Here is a 24,086-nt window from a genome sequence, read left to right as displayed (position 1 = left end):
TGCATGCCTCTTGGGGGAAAAAGGATTAAAGTGGATTGTCAAACAGAGCCAGTGTACCTGTGTTCCTCAACTTTCAGTGGCCCAATAAGGCTCTTGCAGGCAAAGCCTATTAAAAACTACAATATCTGCAGATGTTGCAACTGTAATGATTTTCACCAAAAAAAAAACCAAAAACAGTTTAGGTTAACACCACAGATTGAAAAGCAATCTGACCACCTTCTGTGTCCAGCTGACCTGGGTGGTGGTGTTCATATTAGTCTGTTAACAATCATCATCCTGGCTTTTGTTCTGTTAATTTTTGCACTGAAGGCTTAAGAAAATTTTTCTTTCCTCTCTCTTTGGAAGTAATGAAGAATTCAAAATTCTCTCTGGTTTCTCAGAAATTCTAGGGTATTTACAAGCTAAGTATCAGCTTTTTATGGAGAGAATATGACATATATATATACACACACATACATATATATATATATATAATTTTTAGATATATATCTAATATTTAATTATATCCAAGAAATGAAAAGCACCAGGAAGGAGTTCAGAGTTAAGGCTAAGGCAATTTGGCAGGAGTCATGCAGCTCCTATGTGTTGTCCTGGGTTCTGGTTTCTTGGAAGATTCGAAATCTGTATTGTAGGGTGTTTGTTTCTCATGGAGGTTTCAACAGCAACCAGTTGGTGAGTAAAACTAATAAAGTGCCAGCTACTATGTTTTGCTGAGAATCTCTTATTGCTGTCCTGGTGCATCTTTATTTTTCTTTATGATATTGTTTGACTTCTAAAACAAGCCAAACAGGATCTTGGAGGAAGTCCTTCATCTGCAGCCGATTTATCACAACAGTAAAACTTACCCTGATGTAGGGTGGAAACAAAGCTGTAGCTGACTACTGTGTTGAATTCCGTGGAAGAAACTTTTAGAGATTTTTGGCTTCTTTATTCATTTAGTTTCCTGGTAACAACAAAGTTGAAACTAGCTGTGATGTTGGGTTATTTTGTGTACAGGTCTGGGTTCACTGACGTCTGTGGTTTCATGGCTTATGTAGGAGCAGTTGAGCAATTTTCAGACGAAAATGAAGGAAATAATCAGGCCATTTTTTTGTCATCATTTTGCTGTTGTAGTGAAGTGTAATTGCAAAAGCAAACTGCTTGAGTAAAACCAGTGTTAGGAAAAAAGGAAGGAACCAGTGCATTAAAGATAATTTGGTTTTTAAAAATAGACATTGCCTATCTTTCTAAGATACACAGCCCAGTTTAGAGACATGCCTTAGGTTTTAATGTAGGTATTTTTAGATGAAATTACTGGACTGTGTTATGAGAAGGTCATGTTAGAGGACTATGGGACATTACTTCTGTCCTCAAAATGTATTAAATCTACTTCAGGCTTAGAATTTTTGCTATGACTTTAAAGAGGGGAGGAAAAAATTATGTCTGGAGATAAAACTTCTGCCCACTGAATCTCCAAATGTTATTCTGGCATTTCATGTGATGTTATTTTCTGTATTTAACTTGCAGTAATGACAGATATCTGTATTAGGATTGAGTAAGAGTAGCTGGTTGCTGAGTGAGAGTTGTGACAAACCATTTCTATTTTTAGTACTGTTTTTAAATTTTCTCACACTCTTAATTATTTCTGTTCCTCTCCCACCAGAGGTTTCTACTCTGTAAGCGCATTGATTCAGCCGCCCGCAGTCAGCAGAGTGGTGGAGGTCTCCAGCAGGGAGCCAGAGGGGTGGACTTGGTTTGGAAACCTGTGTGGGGCTTGGTACCAGTGAAGCAGAAACTTCCTCTGTCAGCAGGAGGATTGTCCCTCTGGATTGTGCTGAATGTCAAGTCAGCAGCTCGAGGGGCTGTGCTCTGAGTGAGGGGCCAGGGGAAGGAGAACGTGGTCATGTTTTAAACATATTCCTCAACTGGATTACCAGATGGAAGTAATGCCATGGGAGCACAGCTGCAGCCTGTGGCTGCTTATGAGGGCTTTTTAACTTTTCTTTTGATCACTTGACAGAATTGTTTAGGGTTTTGTGAATTTTGCAGAGTGTGGATTTGTGTGTATATGGGTTGACCTTTAGCAACGCTGTGTAGGACTTTGTAAAACATCTCAGCAATAAAGGAGTAAGTGAATGTTGCTGCTTAAGCATTGATTCCAACAGTGCTCTTGTGCACTGAGGTCCTGTTCCTCTGATACACAGTTTTATAAGACTCTTTCCCACTTGTTGATCTGCCTTCTAGATCTCTGTTATGTGAGAAGACACTTTTTGAAGATAGAGGGTTTGAGAAAACTGCATTACTGAGGAAAGTGGTGGGACTGTTAAGTTGCTTCAACTCCCAAAGTGGATTTACAGAAGGCCCTCTGTCAAAATGTTTGACAGTTTTATGGATAGATTTGATGTAAAAGTATTTCAAATAATGGCCACAAGTAATTTAAATATGGCCAAGAATACCAAAATCAATTAGTGTATATTAATCCTGACTTTATAATAAAAAGTGTGTTGGAACTTCTGAGCCTGCAGACACAAATATGTGTCCAAGTTAATGATTCTATAAAATCCAGCTTTCTGAACAGGAATTTAATGATTAATGCTTCAGAATGCATAATCACATCTTTGCCAGAAAGTGTTTTTCTCTTCTTTGGCTCACAATCTGCCTGTTTAACATTATCTGAAGTAAAGCAAACACAAAGGTGTTAAGGGTCTTTGTGCAAGAGCTGGAGTCTTCTGTGTAGCTGAATGCTCATTTATTATGGGATTTGTGTGTCCTGGTCTCCACAGCTCATTTTAAAAAAAAACACTGTCAGCATCTAAGCTGTTATTTGAGCAAGAGACTAATAGGCAGTTTTAAATGTGTCTTTTAGTTTGTCGTCTTCACTCATAGTGTACAACAGAATTGTTCTGTTTCCCAGCTTGTCTCCCTTTCTTAACATTTGTCTTCAACTGTCTTCAACTCTTTTCTTTTTGTGGATTTTTTTTTTTCCCTGCAGAAGGCTGTGGGGGATTTGTAAGGTCATGTTGGTAGATGGATTCTTTCCTCATGTGGATGCTTTGCAAAGACTCACACGGAAACGGGGCAGGTGGGAGATCTGGGTGCTTGCTGCCATTACTGCTCAGACGTTGAGTAGCCTCTGAAGCCTGGGTGCCTTTAGGTCCTTTCAGCAGCTCTGGAGGATGACTGGAGCCTGTGTGGTGGTGCTGCCTGTCTGAGATCAGCTGGAGTAGGAGAGAGGAATGCAAAGAGGAGTTCAGGACTGGTTATCAGAGGAGACCATGGGAAAGTGTTGAAACGGGACTAGCTAAAGTAGAAATTAATTGATTGTCTATGTAGAGTATAACTGAAGTGTGAGTGTGTCATTATATGAACGTCTCTGTCCCCAGTCACAATGAAAGAAGAGAATGAACTAGATTATTGTTTAAAGTCTTTTTTATTACTGTTTTCTGTGATTCAGCTATTCATTTAATTAAAACCCATGCTGGAGTATACTTTATAGTGGTTTTTCTCTCTCTTGAGTTGTTGAGTGCCTTGACAGACAGCGATCTTACATGATGCTATAATTCCTGTGTGCAAACAGGTACTGCTGCCACCCTCCAACCTCCATCTTTCAGTGTAGCAAATACAAGAAAGGAAGCTAAAACTAAGGTGCTCTTGGTTTCTTCCTGTGTACATATTAGTCTGAAACCAGTTTGCAGTAGAAGTAAATGGCTTGCAAGACTGCGTCTAGGATTGTGACAATTAAAATGCTAGTCTGGCCTGCAAGACACAGTGAGATGGAGTGAAGAGATAGATTATATTCTCTTTGAAATCAGATATAATGAAATCACAGTTTATAGTTTTCCATCTTTCTTCTTCATGAGCATGTACTTACCAACTGCATTCTGGTATTGCTCTTGTGTTCGTGGTGTCACGAAACTGGATATGGTGAAATTGGCAGTGTTTGATGTTATGAAGTGGTTTGAATGGCATCAAAAGTAATGGAGTTGTAAATATGACTGAAGACAGGAAAGAAATTAATATATCCACACCTGTGAGTTCTGCACTACTTCAGAAATACTCAATATTTGCAAACTGTTTGCATTAGCAACATGTGCTTCTCGCTGTGGGAAATTAAGCCTCTCTTTCATCTTCCAGCACTGCGCTGTAAGTGCTGTTGCTCTAATGACCAGCAGGACACTGGTTCCCATCTGGAGAGGTGTGGAGCATATATACCCATTTCAGATCTCTCAAAAGGCAGCAACAATGACAGCATGGTACTGTAAGAAAGCAGCAGCAAACATTGCTTATAAACTGCTTGGAAGTGTGTTGTGTCAGCATTTCCTCTCGTGCTGTGATTTACAGCAGAAGGAGGGGTGAGGAGGAGTTGGCAGAAGCCATGATTGCAAAACGGAGTTTGGGACCCACCAGCCTTGAAGGTTGATTGAATACTGGAGGTGGGTTGTGGGTCTGTTGATGGGAAATTTAGTGCTGTGTAAACCTCTGCTAGTGGAAAGCCTGTCACAACAGCGTGATTTCTAGACATAAAGACCTCAACCTCAACAGATACATTATTCTGCTGGGTGATCTTTTAAGGGCAAAAAAAAAGCACATCCCTGTTCTCTCAGCCCATTTATTCTTTCCCTCTGGTTAAGTTTTGAGAAATGCAAAAACATACAGTGTGGAAGAAAAATTTGAAATTTTCAGGTATGAACAGAGTGAAATCTCCATATTTTGAAGCACAATACCATATTTTGTTGAACAAGAATATTAAATATTGCTTTTTTGCCTTTCTCTAGGACTCCTGAGCAATGTCCAAGTGTGGTTTCTTTGCTGTCAGAGAGCTACAATCCCCACGTGCGTTATGGGGCTGCCATGGCTTTGGGGATCTGCTGTGCAGGCACTGGAAACAAGGTGAGGGCCAGAAGCATCTGTGGCCAAGACTGTTCCTGCTCCCTCCTGCCACAGACACATTTGCGTGCAAACATCACACATGCAGATAGATTTCTCACACATGTATACTACTAGCCAGCTGGAGTTCAGCACTACTTTGAATTCTTTAACTGTTCTGGGCATAGAGTTTCTTTTCATGCTTGTACAGAATAGATAAAGTAGAAGAATGTTTTTATACATTATTGTCACATTCTTGGAATTTAGTCTTCAAAACTTTTCTTAGAGTTTTCTTACTGTCAAGTTGCCACTGAACTGTAAATGTATGTTCAGTACTCCAAAATCAATACTCTGCCCTTGGAGTGCCAGTGACAGGAAAACAGTAGGTGTTTTGCTTAACTTCTAGTTCTTTTCATCTTTCCTGTAACACACAATTCATAGAAGGTCCATGTAGTAAAGCCAAGTGCAATGAAATTTAATTAAATTTATTGTAGTTTCAGGGGTCTAACCAACAACCCGTAAGTTTTATTCTCAGTTTATGACTACCAATGAAGGTTAATTCTCACGAATGGTAACAGACTTTTTATAGTAGAAGGATTCCCACTTCTGCTGTGGGAAGTGAGCACTCACTGGAACAAGCAGCAAGTCAACTTGGGAATATGCTCCCTTTGCTTCTCCCACATGTGTATAGCTATCTGTAGTGGTACAGAACTGCAGTTTGAGAACAGGTGCACAGACAGAAGTAATCTGTCATGCTTCCGAGTCTTTGATAAATCTCTTGCTTATCTGTCTCATCTCTTCCTGTATTAAACACTTGGTCTGTGGCTCTTGCGTGAGTGCTCCTGAGTGTCACTTGTGCTGCCAAAAGCACAGAATGCTGACGTGCACTGCCTGCCATCTTTAGTAGCTAAAGCATGCAGATTCGAAAGCAAACTGAGACTCCTATTTTTATCCAGGTCGCTTTATTCTCAAGTGGAAGGTGGAATCAAGGAGTTAGTTATTTTTAATGTGCTGCATCTGACAAGTTAATTTAACTGGAAATGCTTTTAGTCGCAGAAATGAGTCTTGTTTTATTTCCAGATACATTGTGTGATGACCTAAACCATCTGATTACACAGAGACATGTTTTCCAGAGCTTCTATTAGTAGGTTTTGAAGGCCCAAATATATTCAGTTTTGGAGATCAAAAAGTTCAGCTTTTTGTCATAGTGGGTGTTTCATCCATGGTACTGAATGCTTGCCAAAGAATGAATGAGTCACCTTCAGGTGAACAAGCACAGCCTCCAACATAGCTCAGATGGCAAAAGCAGTCGTAGCGATGGCATGATGTTATTTTAGAAGTGGTTCTTTGAAGTAGTGTTCTCTATAAAATGAAGTTGTTTTTAAAAGCCTCACCCTGGTGAAAGTAACACCAAGAGGGGTCTGAACTGGGAGTGTCTTGCACTCTGCACTCAGCTGCATTTGCTCATGTTCTCAGTTTAAGTATGGACAGAAAAGCATTCTGAACAAGGGATTACCTAAATAATGCTAAATGCTACAGGTTCTAACAATAAAGTATAAGGCCAAGAGTTTAGAATCTAGTGTTGCGAATGCATCTGTTGCTTATAGCTGTTGTTTAGCTGTTGCCCTATTTCTGCAGCTAGATTTTGTTCCATCCATCCATCACTTGTTTTTAGTGTTTGTTTTCTTTTTCTTCCCTATTTTTAGATTAAAATCTACAGGAATACAGGTTTCTGCTTCATTTGCCAAGAACAGGCAAAACGTTTTAAAAAGTATATCTGATAGCATCAATCTGATAACCTTCCATTGGAGTATTGAATCCTGGCATACTGAAAGTAATAGTATTAACTCTGTGACTCTGTATTTCCTCATTTCTTTTAGGAAGCAATTAATTTGCTTGAGCCAATGACAAATGATCCTGTGAACTACGTGCGTCAAGGAGCTCTCATTGCATCTGCCCTTATCATGATCCAGCAGACTGAGATCACCTGCCCAAAGGTAGTGTGTCACACCTCACATAGCACCTTGTAAGGGGGAAAATTGTCTTGGGTGCCAAATCTTCAGTGCTTGGCACTGCATGTAAGCATTGGCAAGGCACTGCATATCTCTCATAGAGAGCCAGAGTTGAATGTGCAGTGGGAAGCTCCTGCTTGGATCAGAGCATGTGTTCTGAATGATGGGAACATGGATGGCAGCATTCTAACCTTGGGCACTACAAGAATAAATGTTCTTCCATAAAAGGTCTCAAAGCATCTCATAATGATAGGAAAGCGACTGTAAAAACATTGGTTTTGATGGTAGTAAGCTTAGTTTTGGATGTGGTCACCATGCAGAGAGGTCCTGTTAGAACAATGTTTCCTGTGTAGTTAGTCTTACATTTTTCAGGTGAAACAACTTCAAGAACTCCCAGAACTGGCTTAGTGAGTTTATAGCAAATACATTCTTTAATGGTGTTTTCTGCTCATAAGGTGAAAAGGGTTGCATATGCTGTGTTTAGCTTTTAAAAGTAGGTTCCCTGTAAATGTGTGACAGCTGATGATATGCAAACATTTGTACAGACTAAAAGTCCACATTAGGAGAAGCTCTAAGGTTCTATATTTCACCTGCTCTGGTGAGCACTGAGGCAGAGCAGTAGCTGGTACTTTACTACTCATCTGCTGTATATGGGTTGTTTTTATTGATGTCATTTTAGAAATTAAACTGTGATAAGAACAGCCACTTTTTTACTGCATTTGGATGAGGAGAAGGAAAAAAACTTTTTTGTCCAGTGGAAAATTTTACTTGGGAAAGCCAGAAAAGGGAATTTATAAATACAGGTGTTAGGGTATTTCCAAGTCACAGAACATGAAAATTTGCTGGCAGACAATTTGTTCCTTTGAATTATTAAAAAAAAATAAAGGAAAGAAATAAAAGAAAAGTGTTAGTTTTCACTGAACAGAATCTGGGAATGTTGTTTATGTTCAGAATTGTAGTTCAAGTGAATAAGCCAAGAATAGTAGTTCACTTGAATAAGCCAGTGGAGAACACTAGACTTTTGTTGAATCCCCTCGTCTTCCAAGATACAAAGTCACTGTAATATGAAGTAGAATTATCTCTCGTGTGGAAATAAATTAATTGTTGTTTTTACTGTTTGTTCCTTGGTCAGGTGATTGGAATGCCAGGCTTCAATATAAGAGATCAGGTTTAATCATTGTGTGTTCCTCTAATACTGGTCAAATTGTAAAGATCTCCTGTGCCTCACTTTCCCACCTCAAAGAATTAAGGATGGTACTTCTGTCATGTAAGGACAGTATGAGAGGTGATTAATTTTAGTTTGCAAAGCACCTTAATCTTCTTGGGATGGGAATTGCAGTCTCCTCTGAATCAGTCAGACATCCTAAAACACAGATCATTTGTTAAGTCTGCCTGTTGGAGTTTCTCGCTTTTTGAGATAAGAGGTGAAAGACTCTGTTTGTCCTAAAGAAAAATGTGGGTAGGAAAACAGCTAGGGAAAACACAGTTTATTTGAGGTGTGTAGTAAAGTAGATCTTTTTCCCCAAAGAGGCCTGGAAACCGTGACTTCCAGGTTCTGTGTGATACCTCAGCTTAATAAAGGGTGGTTAAAATAGTTGGCCAGTAAATACAGGATGAGATGTATAGTGTGGGGTCAGTGGCTTGTTTAAAAATGGGGAAAGAAACTGAAACAACTTCATGCCAGAGCCTTGCTTTACCCAAAATGTGTGTGCTGTTACATGATATAGGTACAGAAGGCAATTCATTGCATAGTCATAGGAGCACTACAGATTAAAAATCAGAAACAACCCCCAAAATTCCGGATTACAAAATAATAAATAATACCTGAAATATTCTGCCAATTTAGGAACTAAACACTGAATATACAAATATTGCTTGTTATAAGTACCCTAAAAGTTAGTTATAACCATTATGGTTTCTTGCTCAAAAGTAAAAGGAATATTTTGAGGCATATGCTGCCAATTAAGTTATTTGTTATCCATGGGAAACTTTTTTTGGAGCCCTCTGCCAGTCTAAAAAAAATTGCTTAACTCTGATGTGAAAGGGTGGAGTTCAGAAAAGGACCCATTTTTGGATTGCAGGGACATATTTTGATCTGATTGGATTCCTAAGTGACACACTGGACACTGTGTGCCAAAGAGTGTAACTTGATGGATGTGGGTATTTGCGTTGCTGAGTAAGCAGCTAGGGAGAGGAGTGTGATGATTTTTGTATCCCACAAGCTGTACAGTCTTGATGGGATTACAGAGAAGCTAAATTTTATGTATTATCATCATCCCATTTCTTCTAAATACTTGGTGATGCTTTGCCTGTGAGAGATGGTGATTTTAATAAAGACTGTGTCATGAAGCTGGCCAGGCTCTCTGTCACTGCTCCTCAGTTTCGTCTGTTCTGGGATTTTATATTTTATTTTTAGTAAACTTCTCATTTGTGAGCTTTGGGTTAGAAATACTTTCAATTCTCTGTTGATCATTTGCAGTGAAGATGGTAGCGAACTGTCTTCCTTAAATAGTTTTAGATTTTTTTGGGAATAAAATGTCATCTGGATTTTGAGAGCTGAGCATTGCAATGCTGAAATGCCAGGAATAAACAGAGATTTAAGAATCAAAGTATTATGGTTTAAAAAAAGCCATTTTTATTGTGAGAAAAGGTAGTTGTATGCCTTAGAATTGACTTTACTGTGATCTTTTCTTTGTGTTTGTCCTCCTCTTTGTTGTGCTCACTCTTCATTTAAATGAATAATTCAAAGAGTTTAAATTTAGATAAAGAGTTGAAATAACAAATTGTGAAATAAAGAATTGTAATTACATGGACACCCCTTGAACTTGCAAGTTACTTAAGGGCCAAGAAGGGGTAGCGGGTGTTGAATAAAGGTAGTTTGGTCTCTTTGGAGTCAAGACAATTCCTCCAATTGCAGCCAACATGATTTTCTCTGACCTCTCTTGATACATTTAAGAACTGTTTTAGTGCCAGATATAAAATATTAACAAGTTTATTTTGTGGAATGGAATCCTAGATTACAGATGTGATGAGGTCATCATAATAGAAATCAATGATAACTTCATTATGTGTTTGTGACCTGCAGGGCAATTAAGTCAGCAGTTTTGGAGACAAACTACACATTGAACTACTTGAAAAAGTAAATTCAATTCCTGGTTTTGTATTCGGATAGTCATCTTGGCAAAATGAGAAAATAATAAACAAGGTCAAGCCTTTTCCTCCATCCTCCTTCAGTCATATTGGCCTTTTTTTCCATCTTCCTTCAATCATATTGGCCTATTGTCTTTAAGATGTGAAGAAACCAGGACCAGATTTCTGTTGGGATTTTTTTTCACCCATTTAAATGAAATGCTAGGTCTTGCTAGGGTGCAAGAATGATTTTTGCAATATTCTAGTAACACTTCTACTTTATTCAAAGCCTGCTGCTGTGTGATGCTTCTGCACACTCCTTCCAGAGGGCAAGTGTATGCAGAATAACTTCATCTTTTGAAGAAGATAGATACAACATGCAAACAGCTTAAAACCTGTTTTATTAGATTTTGTTAGTGCTCTTGTTCTTAAGAGCTTGCATTTGCCAAAAGCATCATGCACATCACCTGCCAGTATTTCCTGTAATTAACTGTTTATAAAATCTTGTTCTTGACAATCTCCTGGGCTTTGTGTGCATGAATGTTGACTGGTGGAGGGAGAAGTGATAGTCAGCCTGATAAATGACAGTCCTTTGTGGTAGGAAATGGTGCTGTATCGTTCTCATATCTTTAAGTTTGTGTTGTTTCCTCACTGTTTCCAAGGTTCTGTGTTTGGGTTCATTTGAACTGAGTGCCATGTCATTTGGCCAGCATTAATTATCAGAATGGGGTGTGTGTTTTGTTAGAAAGATGAAATGAGTCACTGTCTATATTTTAGTGTTCCTCCTGGAAGTTGCCCAAATAAATTTCTTGTGGTAGCATTTCCAAACGCAGTAAAATTTTTGAAGTGCTTGAAGGTTTCAAGGGAGAAACAAAGCTTGTGGGTTTCATAGCATATTATATAAATTTACACAGTAATTTGGGTTGTGCTTGTTGCTGTGGTTTGAAGGAAAAATAATAGCAGATTAAAGGGCTTTACTAGACAAACTCTGGAAGGTTTTGCTTCAACTGCTCAAGAAATGGTTGTCTATTGACATCTTGCTCCATTTTGTAGGAGGTGAGTGTCCCAGCACTTTCTCCAAAGAGATGGAGCAGTGGCTTCATGTGAGATTAATACCTTCCTGAACCATTGCAGCCAGAGCTGCCAAACCAGGCTTTGCCCAGCAGCAAGGAGTGTTTTCAGCTGGGACCTGATCCAGTCAAAATCCCCATTCCTGTGAAGCATTTGCTTTGTAGGAACAGCCTGAAAAGGCATGTGGACCTCTTATGTGTTTGAGTGTTGAGACCTTTGGTCTCAATCCTTTGCTCTGGGCTTGCCTGAGGCTGAGCAGGGTAGTCTCCCACCCTTTCACAGAACAATTTTGCTTCCATTAACTTTAAACTGGAAAGGGCACACTTACTCAGTGCATCTTCCAGGGCTGGCAGTGATCCATGGCTCACAGTGCACAGGTATGCAGAATTTATCTGAACACAGAATGCTCTTGATATGCCACTACATAACAGAAGCAAACCATTTGCATTGAACATATAAACCTCAATGTAGTGAGAGACTAAAGTTGTTGAAAATGCAAATGTTGTCGTAGGATGCAAAAATCGAGGATGCTTCCGTTAAAGATGGAATATTTGACTCATGCAGTCTGTTTTGTAATATCACTCCCTTTTTTTCCCTTTTTATTATTTTTATCCAGGTCAGCCAGTTCAGGCAGCTCTATTCCAAAGTGATCAACGATAAGCATGATGATGTTATGGCAAAGTTTGGAGCAATTCTGGCACAAGGCATTTTGGATGCAGGTAATTTCCCAAACATTTAAAGCTGTCAAAATTTTTTAAACTTGTTTAGCTGTAACCACTGTAATAGTAAACTTCATTTGGGAGACAAGGTGCTGGTTTTATGCCTGTCATGTAATAATAGCAAGAAATCTTAAATTTCAAGTCATTTTAGCTAATTAAAGAAATAAACCCTGTTTTGTAGTTTCAGCTTGTATCAATATGTTTCTGTTAGGAGAGACTCAGCCCAGTCATTGGAACAGAATTCATGTCTAGAAGTCTGGACAAATACAATGTTTTTTCTATAAATCTGTTTTGTCACCCTGACTTGATTTATTATAGCATGATAGGTTGCTTCGTTATTTTTCTAAAAATTTGGAATTCACGTAGTAAATTTGGAAATTGTGGTATCCAGTCCTCATGGTTTTGTTTCTCTGCTAAAACTTTACATAACCAGTTAAAAAAATGATATATGGTTTCTTTAATATGTTTTTAATAACTAGGTTTTGCTACTTTCATGATTATTGCAAGAGGTGTTGCACAAAGGAGGAAGCACAGTTAACTGCATCAGTGTTTTTATCGGAAGAGCCAGTTAGTTTCACAGACTTTGCTACCTCTTCCTAGCAAAGAAAACATCATTTAATCAATGTTAATGACTAATTGTTGAGTCAGGGATAGGATTCCCTAAAGGCATTAGCATTTCACAAAGCCTGAGTTGCAGGGCCTATTAAGGAAGGTTTCTGAAAGCAAAGATGACAATGTTTTGAGTTTTTCCTTCTGCTGAGGTACTACTTGTACAGTGCTGTGTCTGTCAATGACACCCTTTTTCGTAGTTTTCAAACACAATTTCTCCCATCTGATCTCTTGTGCTGTGGCCTCCTCTTGCCATGCACCTCCTTATCCCCTGAGATGGGCAGAAACAAGGTGGGTTTTCCTGTACTCTTGAAATCAAGATTAGTCCTGAAGTCCATAAGCAAAGGAGCCTCAGAATTTGTCTCTTGGCTTAGGCACAGCACCCTGTGAGATGGTTACGGTGTGTGTATGAAATCTCTGCATCTCCAGGCTGTGTGGTGAGGGAGAAGAATGTAGGGCTGCCTGCACCTCTCTGCATGGAAGGAGGTTTAAAAAGCATTCCTGGTGGCCATGTGACTGTCAGGCTGCTCTGTCACAGAGGATCAGGGCTGTTCAGAGAGCAAAGCAACAGGCACCACCCTCTTGCCTCATGGGTTCCCCTGCTGGAGCTCAGACTGAGCAATGTCCTTGGCATGAGACTGTTAGAATAATTTTGGTCATTCCCATACTCATACTCTTTTGCTGGGAAGCCAGAGACTAACTGGCTCCGGGATTCTTCTCTCAGACCTGTTTTGAATTCTGACTCTTAAGATTAAATCATAAAAATGCAACTAAAACCTTATTTGCTTCCTCTGTCACTTATGTGTTGTATAATGACTTGGAAACCAGGAACATCCAGTTTTAATAAACTACATGAGAATTTGTGCCAACTTTAACCTCTTTATTTCTTGCTGAGAGATTCAGGGAAGGCTGTGAACTCCTTTCCTTAACCTATTGCCACTTTCATTAGAGCCTCCTAAAAGAACAAATTTCTTTTATCCTTCCTATACAACTGGGAGTGCTTATCTGAAACAAGGAGTTATAGAATTTAATTATCACTACCAGGAAGAAATGGTTCTTTGTATTTTCTGCCACAGTTGGGGCAATTGAATTTAGTTTTTTGTTGGGATTTTTTTGTGGGGGGAAGAAAAAAAGTCCAATTCTCTTCCAATAGCAGGGTTTGATTAGAAGTGCAAGATTTCCAGTGCATGACTTGGAAATGATGCACTAGAGGTGGGATTTTTGCTCTGACAATGAGGCAGCCATTTAGGCTGGTAGTTTAATGGAAGGAGTGGGGTACCTTGGGAGCACTGAAGTGGAAATGAAGAATTTGGTCATTGCCTAATTGATAAATTTAGAGTGTCTATATTTTTCTTATTTTTTTAAAGTAAAAATGTAGCTGCTGGGGTTTAACTTAGGGCATGGGGGTTTTTTCCCCAGACCCCCCTTGCCACAGTGGCAGTGTGAATTTTGGGAGATAGGCCTTATAATAGTACCCAAGGATGCCTGAATTGTTTTCTTTTGTGTTTTTTGAATTTTTTTTCCAGGCATAATCACAGCTTTTATTCATCCAGCCAAATATCTGGAATGTGTTCTCTTCCAGGTGGTCAGGGCTGCTATTTAATGATGAAGATAAATCACAATTGTGCAGCATTATGTCTCCCCACCTTTCCTGCTCTCTGCAAAATCATGGGAGTGAGAGTGGGCTGTTTGTGGGTATAAAACAGCAAAAAGAAGTAGCATGAAGGCATCTTTTGAATATGAAATCTGTTGCCCATTCAGGAAATTCCAGAGATTGGATAATTATAAAGGTTAAAATTCTGAAAATTAAAGTGCAAAAGTTTGATAAAGTCCAGTTAAGCTGCTTGTGCAACATTCACTGGGCTGCTTGATTCAGAATATCTGCAGATAATCAGGGCCTGACCCTTACACAATGATGCAGTTAAATAAAGTTCAAAGTGAAAATGGGGAAGAAGACCAGAAATTTGAGTGTGCAGTGCTTGACACGTTTAAGGATAGCCCAGGACCTCAGCCAGTCCCTCCACAGTGCTGTGGCAAATTCAGGTGAAAGGGCAAGAGATTTCTATCAGAGAAAATACTAAGCAGCAGAGCAGATCTAGCAGTAGTAAAAGACGAGACCATATAATTGTCTTTCTTCAAAAAAGTAGCAGGAAGGAGTTTTCGTGTCAAACAGCAGGAGATCTGTTGCTACCACAAAAGGAAGAGGAAGGAGATAGAAAGTATGCAGAGCACCCTACAGGAGGGCATCAAAATACCCCACCTTCCACTGCCTCTCCTGGGACTAACATTGACAGATACCCAAGATGAGAATACTGCTCCAGTCAGAGCTTTCATTAGCTTTGGCAAAAAATGATAATTCTGCTTGTCCTTAAAACTCAGACAGCTCCATTGCTGCCTGGCCCTGCTGAGGTGGCTGTTTGTTCAAGGCAGGGAAAAGCTATTCCAGTTGGGATTTTCAGCTACAAAGTGCCCTGACTTTGCTATGAGAGGGTGTTTGTATTTTAACAAAATTAACCTCCCTGCACCAGGTCTTGTCAGTAGTAATGCACTTGCTTGGTGCCTTCTTCAACTCAATTCACTGTGTTCATCAGAAGACAGAAAATCAGATTAACACTTTCTCACTCTGTCTGCAAGTCCAGTCTTTCAGTTTTATTTCTAGATGGATGCTTCTGCACTTCATCAACATACGGAGTTGTTTTGGTCTCTGCTTTGCAAGTACAAATCTAAGACTTGGTTGTCTTAGATTTGTACTTGGCAGAGATGTAATTTTGCTGCAAAGAGTGCAGGAGCTTGTCTCTGTGCAGCTTAGATTGATAATGTCTAGGAACAACTTCTGAAGTTGCTGCTGTTTACATTTTTTTCTACTGAGATGGTGTAGGATAAAAACCTAGGCATATTTCTTCAGAATAACTGATAGTTCAGGGAGGCAGTCACAGAAAAGTTTCTATATGCTCTGCTGTATATATACTGTGTTTCTCCTGAGTCTTGTCTTGGGGATCATTTATATGCTGTGATTTAAAACTGTTTATGGCAAAGGTTTGCCTTTTTCTCCCCTCGCACTGCCTGTACTTTTGTCTAGCCTGTATCATGGCAAAATGGGCATGGAAGAAGGGCTGTATTCCCTGATTGTGTTTGGGTACTGTTGAGCAGTTTGGTCATTGTGCTGTACATCTGTTTTACTGAGCAGCTGTTTGAGATGCATTGCTCAGGTGTCTTTGTAGAGTACCCAGGAATGCATTCCCTAACCTATTCCATTTATGATTCCTTACAGGGGGCCATAACGTAACCATTTCACTGCAGTCGAGGACAGGACATACTCACATGCCTTCTGTGGTGGGGGTTCTGGTCTTCACCCAGTTTTGGTTCTGGTTCCCCCTGTCACACTTCTTGTCACTGGCATTCACCCCAACCTGTGTCATTGGCCTTAACAAGGATCTTAAGGTATGTAACAAGAAGAGAGAAGAGACGCTGAAAAGCTGCTTGGAAGACCCAAGTGGTCTGCAAGGCCTGTGCATGGATTTGTAGATTTTCTTAGCATGTTTCCAACTTGTTTGTGCCAAAAAAGGCACTAACTGGAAGAAATCTGAAAAACAGGTTTAAATTGCAGTATTGGTGGTAGAAATGGGGACAAGGAGAACGTAGAGAGCAGATACTGACCTCTTAACTTCAAAGTATCTTAAAAAGAAAGGAATTCTATTCAGAGTATTTCAGCAGAGACCACCCCATTATCACTTCTGAAGGTCAGGGTTATTTTAAAAAAATGGTCTGTTGCCTCCCTGGCCTCCCAGATAAATTATGTCATGTTCTCCCCTAGGAAAGCTAGCAGTGGGAAAAGAGGATTTGTTTGGATTCCTTGGGGAGTAAACATTAAACTGAGCAGCCATGGGTACTGCACTTTCCTTATGCATCTGTTCTTCCAGCTGTCAGCTGTGGTACAGCCCCTGTAAGCTGTGTACCATGCTGGGTCTCCTGTGCTAAGAACTGAGCTAGGAAGTTCCACAAAAAAGCTTCTGGATGTGGCGGCATGGGGGAGTTTAAGAACTTGGATTGACTGTCCAAAGATGCTTTCTGCCCTTGCTTGAGTAGCCAAGAGTAAGACAATATGTGACACTGGTAACTCACCCCAAAATGTACAGTCCTTTGGCAGGAAGGGAATGTCACAGTGCTTGGTTTGCCCTCGCGTGCACTGACAGAGCAGATCTTCAGTTAGATCTTAAACCAATTTTGTGTTGATACACACAGACACAGCAACAACATCAAAACCACAAAAGCTTCCAAGCAATGAAAACAAAGCATGGTGTGAATAGGATGGAGTGTATGGAGAGGGCTTAGGAGAGCTTGCCAGAGTCAAATTATAGAATAATTAAATAACATTGTTCTAGTTGAACTGCTGCCACCGATAACAGCTTCTCAGCTTCCGGAGAGGGAGAAGGGGAAGCTTGTATTCTTTAGAGGATCTGTGTTTGTCTCTGCTGGAAGGAAAATGAAGCTAAAGTAATTATTATGCTGTGGATTTTTCCCCTGCTTTTCTTATTTCTAACATTGTTTTAAACTCTGTCTTAGATGCCAAAAGTCCAGTACAAGTCCAACTGTAAGCCGTCCACATTTGCCTACCCTCCACCTCTTGAGGTACCAAAGGAAAAGGAGAAAGAAAAGGTATTTGAGCTGGCTTTCTGTGTAAAGACTAACCCTTTCTCCCTCCTAGTATAAACATTGACTTTGGTGGTATTACCAGGGAATCTAAAGAGCGAAGGAAAAATTGGCAGGTGCTGTAGTCTCTGAAAGAGAATTCTAGGTAAATTTTCCTGCTGTGCCTTGGACTGTTGCTGATTGTGACATACAAGTGCAGTGCTACTGAATTGCTGCAGCCTCCCTTGTAGGAAGTGGTCAAGCAGAAGTATTGAATAAAACCCCTGCTTTCCATGCCCTGCTGACTTGTATGTGCAGCACCCAGCACAGCAGGGTCCTTGTCTCTGACTTGGGCTCCAAAGTGCTGCTCCAGTGCAACCATTGAGAATATTAGGTGGGACACTTCTCAAATAGTCCCATATGGAAGGAGCATTGAGCCCATGTGCTAGAATAGTAGTTGTCAGCTCCATGGATTGCAAAAAGGTAAGTGTGGCACCGAGAATATCTCAGTATTGAAAAGGAGAAGATGAGACCTGTGAGGTCACAAGTGGGACAATAGTGGAAGCAATCTGTCTCCTGGCACAGGATGGTAAAAGCTGTTGAGCAGAGCATGGCAGCAGGCAGAGCAGCCCTTAGGGAACAATTGCAGCAGTGAAGACCTCAGGCATGTCATGCTGATGAATGACATGGCATGAAAACTGTAAAACATTTTACCAGAATTGAATGCTGGGCAGGACAGATTTCCAAACCACCAAGGAATCCAGAAATTAACTCTGATGAAAGGCAAAGCTTACTGCTCATAGCTCCTTTCTTGCCTTTGAATAGAATGTGAATTTGACAAATCTTTTCTCTTTAAACTTCCCTGGCCAAAAGTTAAAACACGCCAAGAACTCACATTTATTCTCACCAGCAACGTGACAAATGCTGCTGCTCCCTGACCTTCTCAGAAAGTTGCTGCCATTTGTTCCCAGAAGACTCCAGCCTGGAGGGCTGAAGCTCAGTATCCAGTGTTGGGTCACACTGAATGCCTCATTTGTTGCCATATCCAGGTTTCCACTGCTGTGCTGTCCATCACTGCAAAAGCCAAGAAGAAAGAAAAGGAAAAGGAGAAAGAGAAGAAGGAAGAGGAAAAGATGGAAGTGGTGGGTGCACACATTGAAATTTAAATATCTTCCTCCCCCCCACCCTTATAAATGTGGAAGGTGTGTCATGAAAGCTGGCACCCACTTATGTCTGTCCTCTTGCCACCTGTGCTAGTTCTGAGCAAAGCACTGACACATTGCTGCAGACACTGGGTAGCACTTTTACTCTGTGTGTGTGTGTATGTATGTGCACTGTTAAAAGCAAGAGGTGCTATTAATTGTGAATCTGTTATTTCTGAGAAATAAATCTTCCTCAGTGTTGTTAAGTAACTGAATTCCTTAAAGGCAAAAGCTTGTTTTGACATGTTTATGTGCCTTTGACTGCATGAACCTTATGGGTATTATTTCATTACCTGCTGGTTTTAGACCCAGGGGAATTTTATCTCTTATCCATGTAATTTTCTTGCTAACATAGAAAAAGTCTTAGTAATTTCACATCCTTGGGACCTCTGACCTTTAAAAAAGAAGTCAGTGTTGTAGCAGTTGCTTGGTTGATCTAATTCAGCTTGGGAGCACGGAAGGGTTTAAACTTTCTGGTTTTGCACATGCTTACCTTCTATTCTGAAATGTTCACCTTTTTGGTAGGAGTCTCTAATGTGCTTTGCCCATCTATCAAAATGCCAAACATTTATCCACACTCAGCTCAGAACCAGCTGAGGTTTGAGCAAAGGTTCCATATGCTGCTCAGTAGTTATGGCAATTGCTTTGGTCCTCTTATGATTTCTTTCAGCTCATAGACCTGACACTGGAAGTTGTCATCCTCATCTGTGAATAATGTGTCGTCCTGGAGCAAGCTGAGTAATGGAAAAATGAATATTTGGTGTTTGCTGTAATTTGGAAAACATATGGCAGCTAAAATTCTTGCAGTACTGACAAAAGATCCTTTATTTTGTGCCCTGCTCATAAATGCAAATATTCCAAGAAAAACTGTAAGCTGAAAGTGAATTATGGACCCATAGAATTCTTTAGGTTGGAAAGACCTCTAAATCCAACTGTAACCCCAGCAATGCCAAGCAACCAGCACCCCCAGGTCCTTTCCCTTTCGGCCTCTTTAATTTAAATTTTAGTCAAACAAACCCCACACATGTGGCATAAGATCAAAGGTCTATGTGTAAAATAACCTTCCTGGACCTACATAGGTGTGGCCATGTTGTAGGCACTGAAAGTCATGCAAGCTGGCCCAGAAAATTAAACATCTCATACATACAAGGTATAATCTCTGGGTTTTGAGTTTTTTCTCCTTTGTCAAGTTTCCTTGTCACCAAACATTGCCTTTTCTTTGAATTATTCTATTATTCTACAGTTCTATGTACTAAGCAAAATATGCTGAACAGATGTGCATTTCTTCTACAATTGCTACAGCCTACAGTTAAGTGCAGGTGTTGAAAGGGAGCAATATATTAGAAGGGGTTCACATGTTGTGTCGGTGTGTGTCCAGATGTTTGAAGAGTTTCCTTGGCTGAATCAAGTAGAAAAACAAGAATAGTAAAAAGGGAGCTTACTGCCACCTGCTGTGTTTGAATTGAGTGTTTTGCCATTGTCCTAATGTTTTAGAGGTATTATTGCTTTCCTGTTTTTCTCTTATGCCTGTTATATGACAAGTAATCCAAGGGATCTGCACAGCAATGAGCAGCTGCTGTGCCAGAGAAAGTCCTATCTGCTGTTACAGGACGTGCCATGCATTTAGTGGTGTTCCTGATAGTTTCCTATTGGTTGTTCCCATCTTTTCTGTGGTTTTTTTTTGTTTGCTACTCAAATGTTCCTGAACAAGAGGGAAAATATGATCCACCTTCTTAAGTATGTAAAGGATGCTCATTTTTTTCCTTCTGCTTTTTGCCTCCAGCTGCTGACTCATTGGTAAAGGAGGCAAAATTGCTATTCCTATTTAGCTGTAGGGAGTTGCTGAGATCAGGTCGTTTTGGGTGAGCTGTTGTCACTACCAGTAGTGTGAAATGTCAGTGACAGCTTTATAGCTGCAAAAATACAAGGGCAGCTTTTGGCAATTTTCATATGCTCAATAATGATATTAAAGAATCTTCAGTTGTGACAAAAAGTGGTGAGTGAGTTTACAGAAAAGGTTTGAGAAAGGGAAAGCAGAAGTTAAACTGTTCCACTGCCACCTCTTGGTTTCATCTGCAGCTGAAAGTGAGGCATTGCCTTGTTGAGAGCAATTATATCCACGCTGGCATTTTCTGTGCCAGCTGATAGATAAATATTAGCATGTTCCTCAGCAGAAGAATGGTTTCTCACCACACTTTGGAATTGCTGCTTGACTGTGCCTTACCCTGCTGAACTGTGAAAGGTTAGAGGTTACTACTGAAATCATGTTGACCTTCTCTTCTCCCTCTGCAGGATGAGAATGAAAAGAAGGATGAAAAAGAAAAGAAAAAAGAGCCTGAACCCAACTTCCAGCTTTTGGACAACCCAGCCAGAGTCATGCCTGCTCAGCTCAAAGTTCTCACTGTGACAGAGAGCTGCCGGTACCAGCCTTTCAAACCAGTAAGTGTCACCTTCCTAGTCCTTGGCAGAGCTTGGCAGAGCATTCCCAGTGCTGGGCTTGTGTGTAAGGCCCAGAAGTTCTTTGTGTACATGAGAACTCACAGCTGGTGCAGCACTCGAATGTGTTGCAGAGATTTGCAGCTTTGCTGTTGTCATAGTTCCTTTTTTAATGTCCTCTCTCCAAATGATTACATGCAGTTCTAGTTGGGGAAAGTCAGAGCTGCTGCAAACCTTTTCACCATGCTAATACTGCTTTTTCTTTCTTCTTGTGCATATGTCAAATGTGCAGCATGGAAACCAATCAGACATACTCTGTGTATTAATGACATTGCTTTGGCAACATAAAGACCAACCCATGATCTTTACAATAGGCTGCAAAGTTGTCCAGCTTCATTGTCCAAGCAATTACATTGTCCAAGAAATACATTAGGGCTCGTTCTGGAGTGGGATTTATACATAAATGGAGGGTTTTTTTCATTGAACATACTTCTATTGAGTTACATCTGGCCTTAAAAAAGTGCCTTCAGCTACTGTTAACATAGAGAAGAGAGAACATGTGATTGTCAGATGGAGGATGAAGGTCTTTTAGCACTAAGACCAAGGGGTAACCACCTTCTCTGTGAGATGCTCAGATATATTGCAAAGCTGATAAGCTCTCTCTTGAACTGTAAATCTCCTGAGTCAAAGTCTTCTGGCCTTTATTTTTGTTCCAGGAATAACACCCTTGACTTACCCCATTTCCAGGATTATGCATGGGAAAATGGTGTTCAGTAGTAGTAATATCTTTTTCCAGGAAAATAGTAATGTTTTTAATAAATGGATTTCCTGGAATTCCATCAGCACATTGGAATTCTCTGTGCACCGTTCCCTTTTGAAACATCTCCTTTAGCAAAGCTGTAGAAGGGGTTTTAGTTTTTATTCTTTAAAAAGCAGTGACCCAACTTCAGTTTGGATTGGGAAGATCTGCTGTGTGTTCCAGTAAGTGTCTACTCACTGAAATGTGGATGTACACAGCTGTTTGCCTCAGTTTCAAAAGAAGTTGGGTCCTTGGTGGGGGAGTTCAGTTTCCTGCCTTCAAGCCCCATAAATAGGTTTTGAAGAGAACAGAACAGTGCAGTTTTTGCTGGGATTAGGGTGTGTAACCAAGGAGCTTCTTGGAATGGAGCCATTCTGGACCTTTGCTCTGCTTTGGGGAATGCCAGAGTAAAAGGCCTCTTTGAAATGCTGTTTATAGCCTCAAATCCTGCTGTGGCCAAAGCCCTGATCCCAGCCAGGCGTGACACAGCACTGCCTCTTTGCACCTTATGTTTCACTCTCGGTGGTGCTTCAGCCTGCCAAGATGTTTGGTTGTGATCTTTGTAATTAATTCCCCTTTGTTTTTGTGAGGTTCTGCTAATGGGATTCCTTGATCAGTGGAAGCTGGTGATCAGATTAGTCTCTGTTTCAGAGAATCTCCTGGGAGGCAGCTACACAGAGAGGCTTCACTAAGCATTGTAAACCTGAAAAGATGAGCCTTATAAAGCAATTACAGTTCAATTAGTTTCCATGTGGAAAGCCCCAGACTGGGACTGGAGTAAAGCTGTGAATCCAGATGTCACTTTTTATTGAACTGAGACCTAGATAGTGGCAATATGAAAGGTAGCCTGGATAGGCTCTGCCTGTTCCATGCTCTTACCAGAGATCCAGGTGAGTGATGCTTTGTTCTCTGAAACTCATTCCTGCTGAGGAGTCTCATATGGCTCTCATAGACTCTATGTCACAAACACTCCACCATGAGGCAGAGGCAAGCAGCTCTAAATGCTCATTGCACTTGCTTTGCAGCTTTCCATTGGAGGCATCATCATCCTGAAGGACACCAGTGAGGATATGGAGGAGCTGGTTGAACCTGTGGCAGCTCACGGTCCGAAGATTGAGGAGGAGGAGCAAGAACCTGAACCACCAGAGCCCTTTGAGTACATTGACGATTAAGACCTGAGGTACAGTGTAGTGTACAGCCATCTGTATTAATCCCAGTTGAAGAAAAAGCCTCTTTGTGCCAACTGAAGCAGTTACCAGTACACAGCACTCTTGGTTTAGCTCTTTGATGGCTTCAGTGTCAGATTCAGAAACATGCTCTTTCCTAATTTTAAGAGTTTGGCAGCTTAGGAGAAGTCTATAAATCCACTCCTCTGCAGGCCTGACTCTGGATCTGGTCTCTAATCTGGCAGGCTTGACTACTCTTGAGTAGAGCCTGGCTGGGCAGAGAGCAGTGCAGGGGTCACAAGGACTAGTCAGCTCCTGAAAGATGGTCCCAGAGGGGCAAGTAGTTTACATAACAAAGCTGTCATCTACTTGACCTCAGGGTGCCAGTATTTGTCAAAAGAGAACTACTGCTCTGCTTTCTGGAGTAGTCTTGTCTTCCCAGCAGTTCTTAGCAGAATTTAAAGACACTCCAGTCCACTCTGTGGTGCTCTCTGAGCCTAACTTAACGATACTGGTAAATCTGTTCCAGGCAATAAATGGTGCTGTTTTCAGGTTCTTTGGTTAAAGTGCCTGAATGGATGTGCAAGTTTCTCACTGAGAGGCAGAAATCCAGTTGCTTTATTTCCAAATATGGGCTGGCATGTCCCAGGGCTCCCACAAGCAAATGTGTATGTACTTGAACTGGTGGATGGGCAGGAAAACAAACTCCTTACTAAAAACTATAAATGTTGCGTCAGTGACAGGCTTGGGTGAGTGTGTGGGACCAACCACAAGAAGCCTTAGTTAAATACATTTGATTTTCTGGTTTCTCTCTCTCCTTCCTCCAGGGTCATGTCATCTAAAGAAGACATTATGCTTGATATCAGAAAGACAGACATGAAGACCTTCCTATTAAGATCTGATGTTCAGTGCATGCAGCCCCAATCTGTGCTGAGCTAAAGCTGATAGTCCGTGTTTTATGGCTGAAGAACAGATATATGCTATTTAGTGTACTCTTTCACAAAACCTTGTTTTCAAATAAATCTATTAAAAACTCTTGACAGAAAAAATGCTGCTTAAAAAAAAAAGGAAGCCTAGCAACTTTTGCTCTCCCCAAATGTTAAAAACTAGACTCAAGTTGTGCATCTTTGTCCAGCAGAGCTTGATTGACTGCTTCTCTGTACAATCATCAGGATCTGTGCACATCTCTGAGCAAGGTCCCAACTCCAGCCTGGCCCAGCCATAACACTGGTGCCACAGAGAGGACAGGTCTTTGCTTGCCAGCAGCTGCACAGATGAGGTCTGCCTCCACATTACCTCCGTGATCTTCCTTCCCCCTTGCTTATCCTGGTATGCATGTGATGGTGTGGGGCTGACAAAAGGGCTCTGAGTGTTAGTGATGGGGAAATGGGGGCATGTTTCTCCTTGTTTCACAGAAACCCTTTTCTTTTGTGTTTGTGCTTTCACTGCTTTCACCAAACATGAGCAAA

At 40.7% G+C, this 24,086-nt stretch overlaps 1 protein-coding gene across 1 annotated transcript in view; it reads left to right on the top strand.

Moving 5' to 3' along the window:
• The window catches only part of PSMD1 (proteasome 26S subunit, non-ATPase 1), a 63,413-nt gene extending 39,747 nt beyond the window's left edge, over positions 1–23,666 (top strand). Inside the window, exons 17-25 of the mRNA XM_085069290.1 lie at positions 4,755–4,869; positions 6,726–6,842; positions 11,674–11,776; positions 15,657–15,826; positions 16,949–17,041; positions 18,064–18,156; positions 20,509–20,655; positions 22,477–22,631; positions 23,445–23,666. Coding sequence (XP_084925416.1) covers positions 4,755–4,869; positions 6,726–6,842; positions 11,674–11,776; positions 15,657–15,826; positions 16,949–17,041; positions 18,064–18,156; positions 20,509–20,655; positions 22,477–22,623 — 985 coding nt within the window. The 3' untranslated portion in view covers positions 22,624–22,631; positions 23,445–23,666. The remainder of the gene's footprint in view (positions 1–4,754; positions 4,870–6,725; positions 6,843–11,673; positions 11,777–15,656; positions 15,827–16,948; positions 17,042–18,063; positions 18,157–20,508; positions 20,656–22,476; positions 22,632–23,444) is intronic.
• Positions 23,667–24,086: the final 420 nt, after the last annotated feature.

Source organism: Lichenostomus cassidix, chromosome 9 (genome assembly GCF_008360975.1).
Source record: "Lichenostomus cassidix isolate B80296 chromosome 9, HeHo_3.0, whole genome shotgun sequence".
NCBI classification, from domain to species: Eukaryota; Metazoa; Chordata; class Aves; order Passeriformes; family Meliphagidae; genus Lichenostomus; species Lichenostomus cassidix.
Note: the sequence above shows the minus strand (reverse complement) of the source record. Positions and strands in the feature narration are given on the sequence as shown.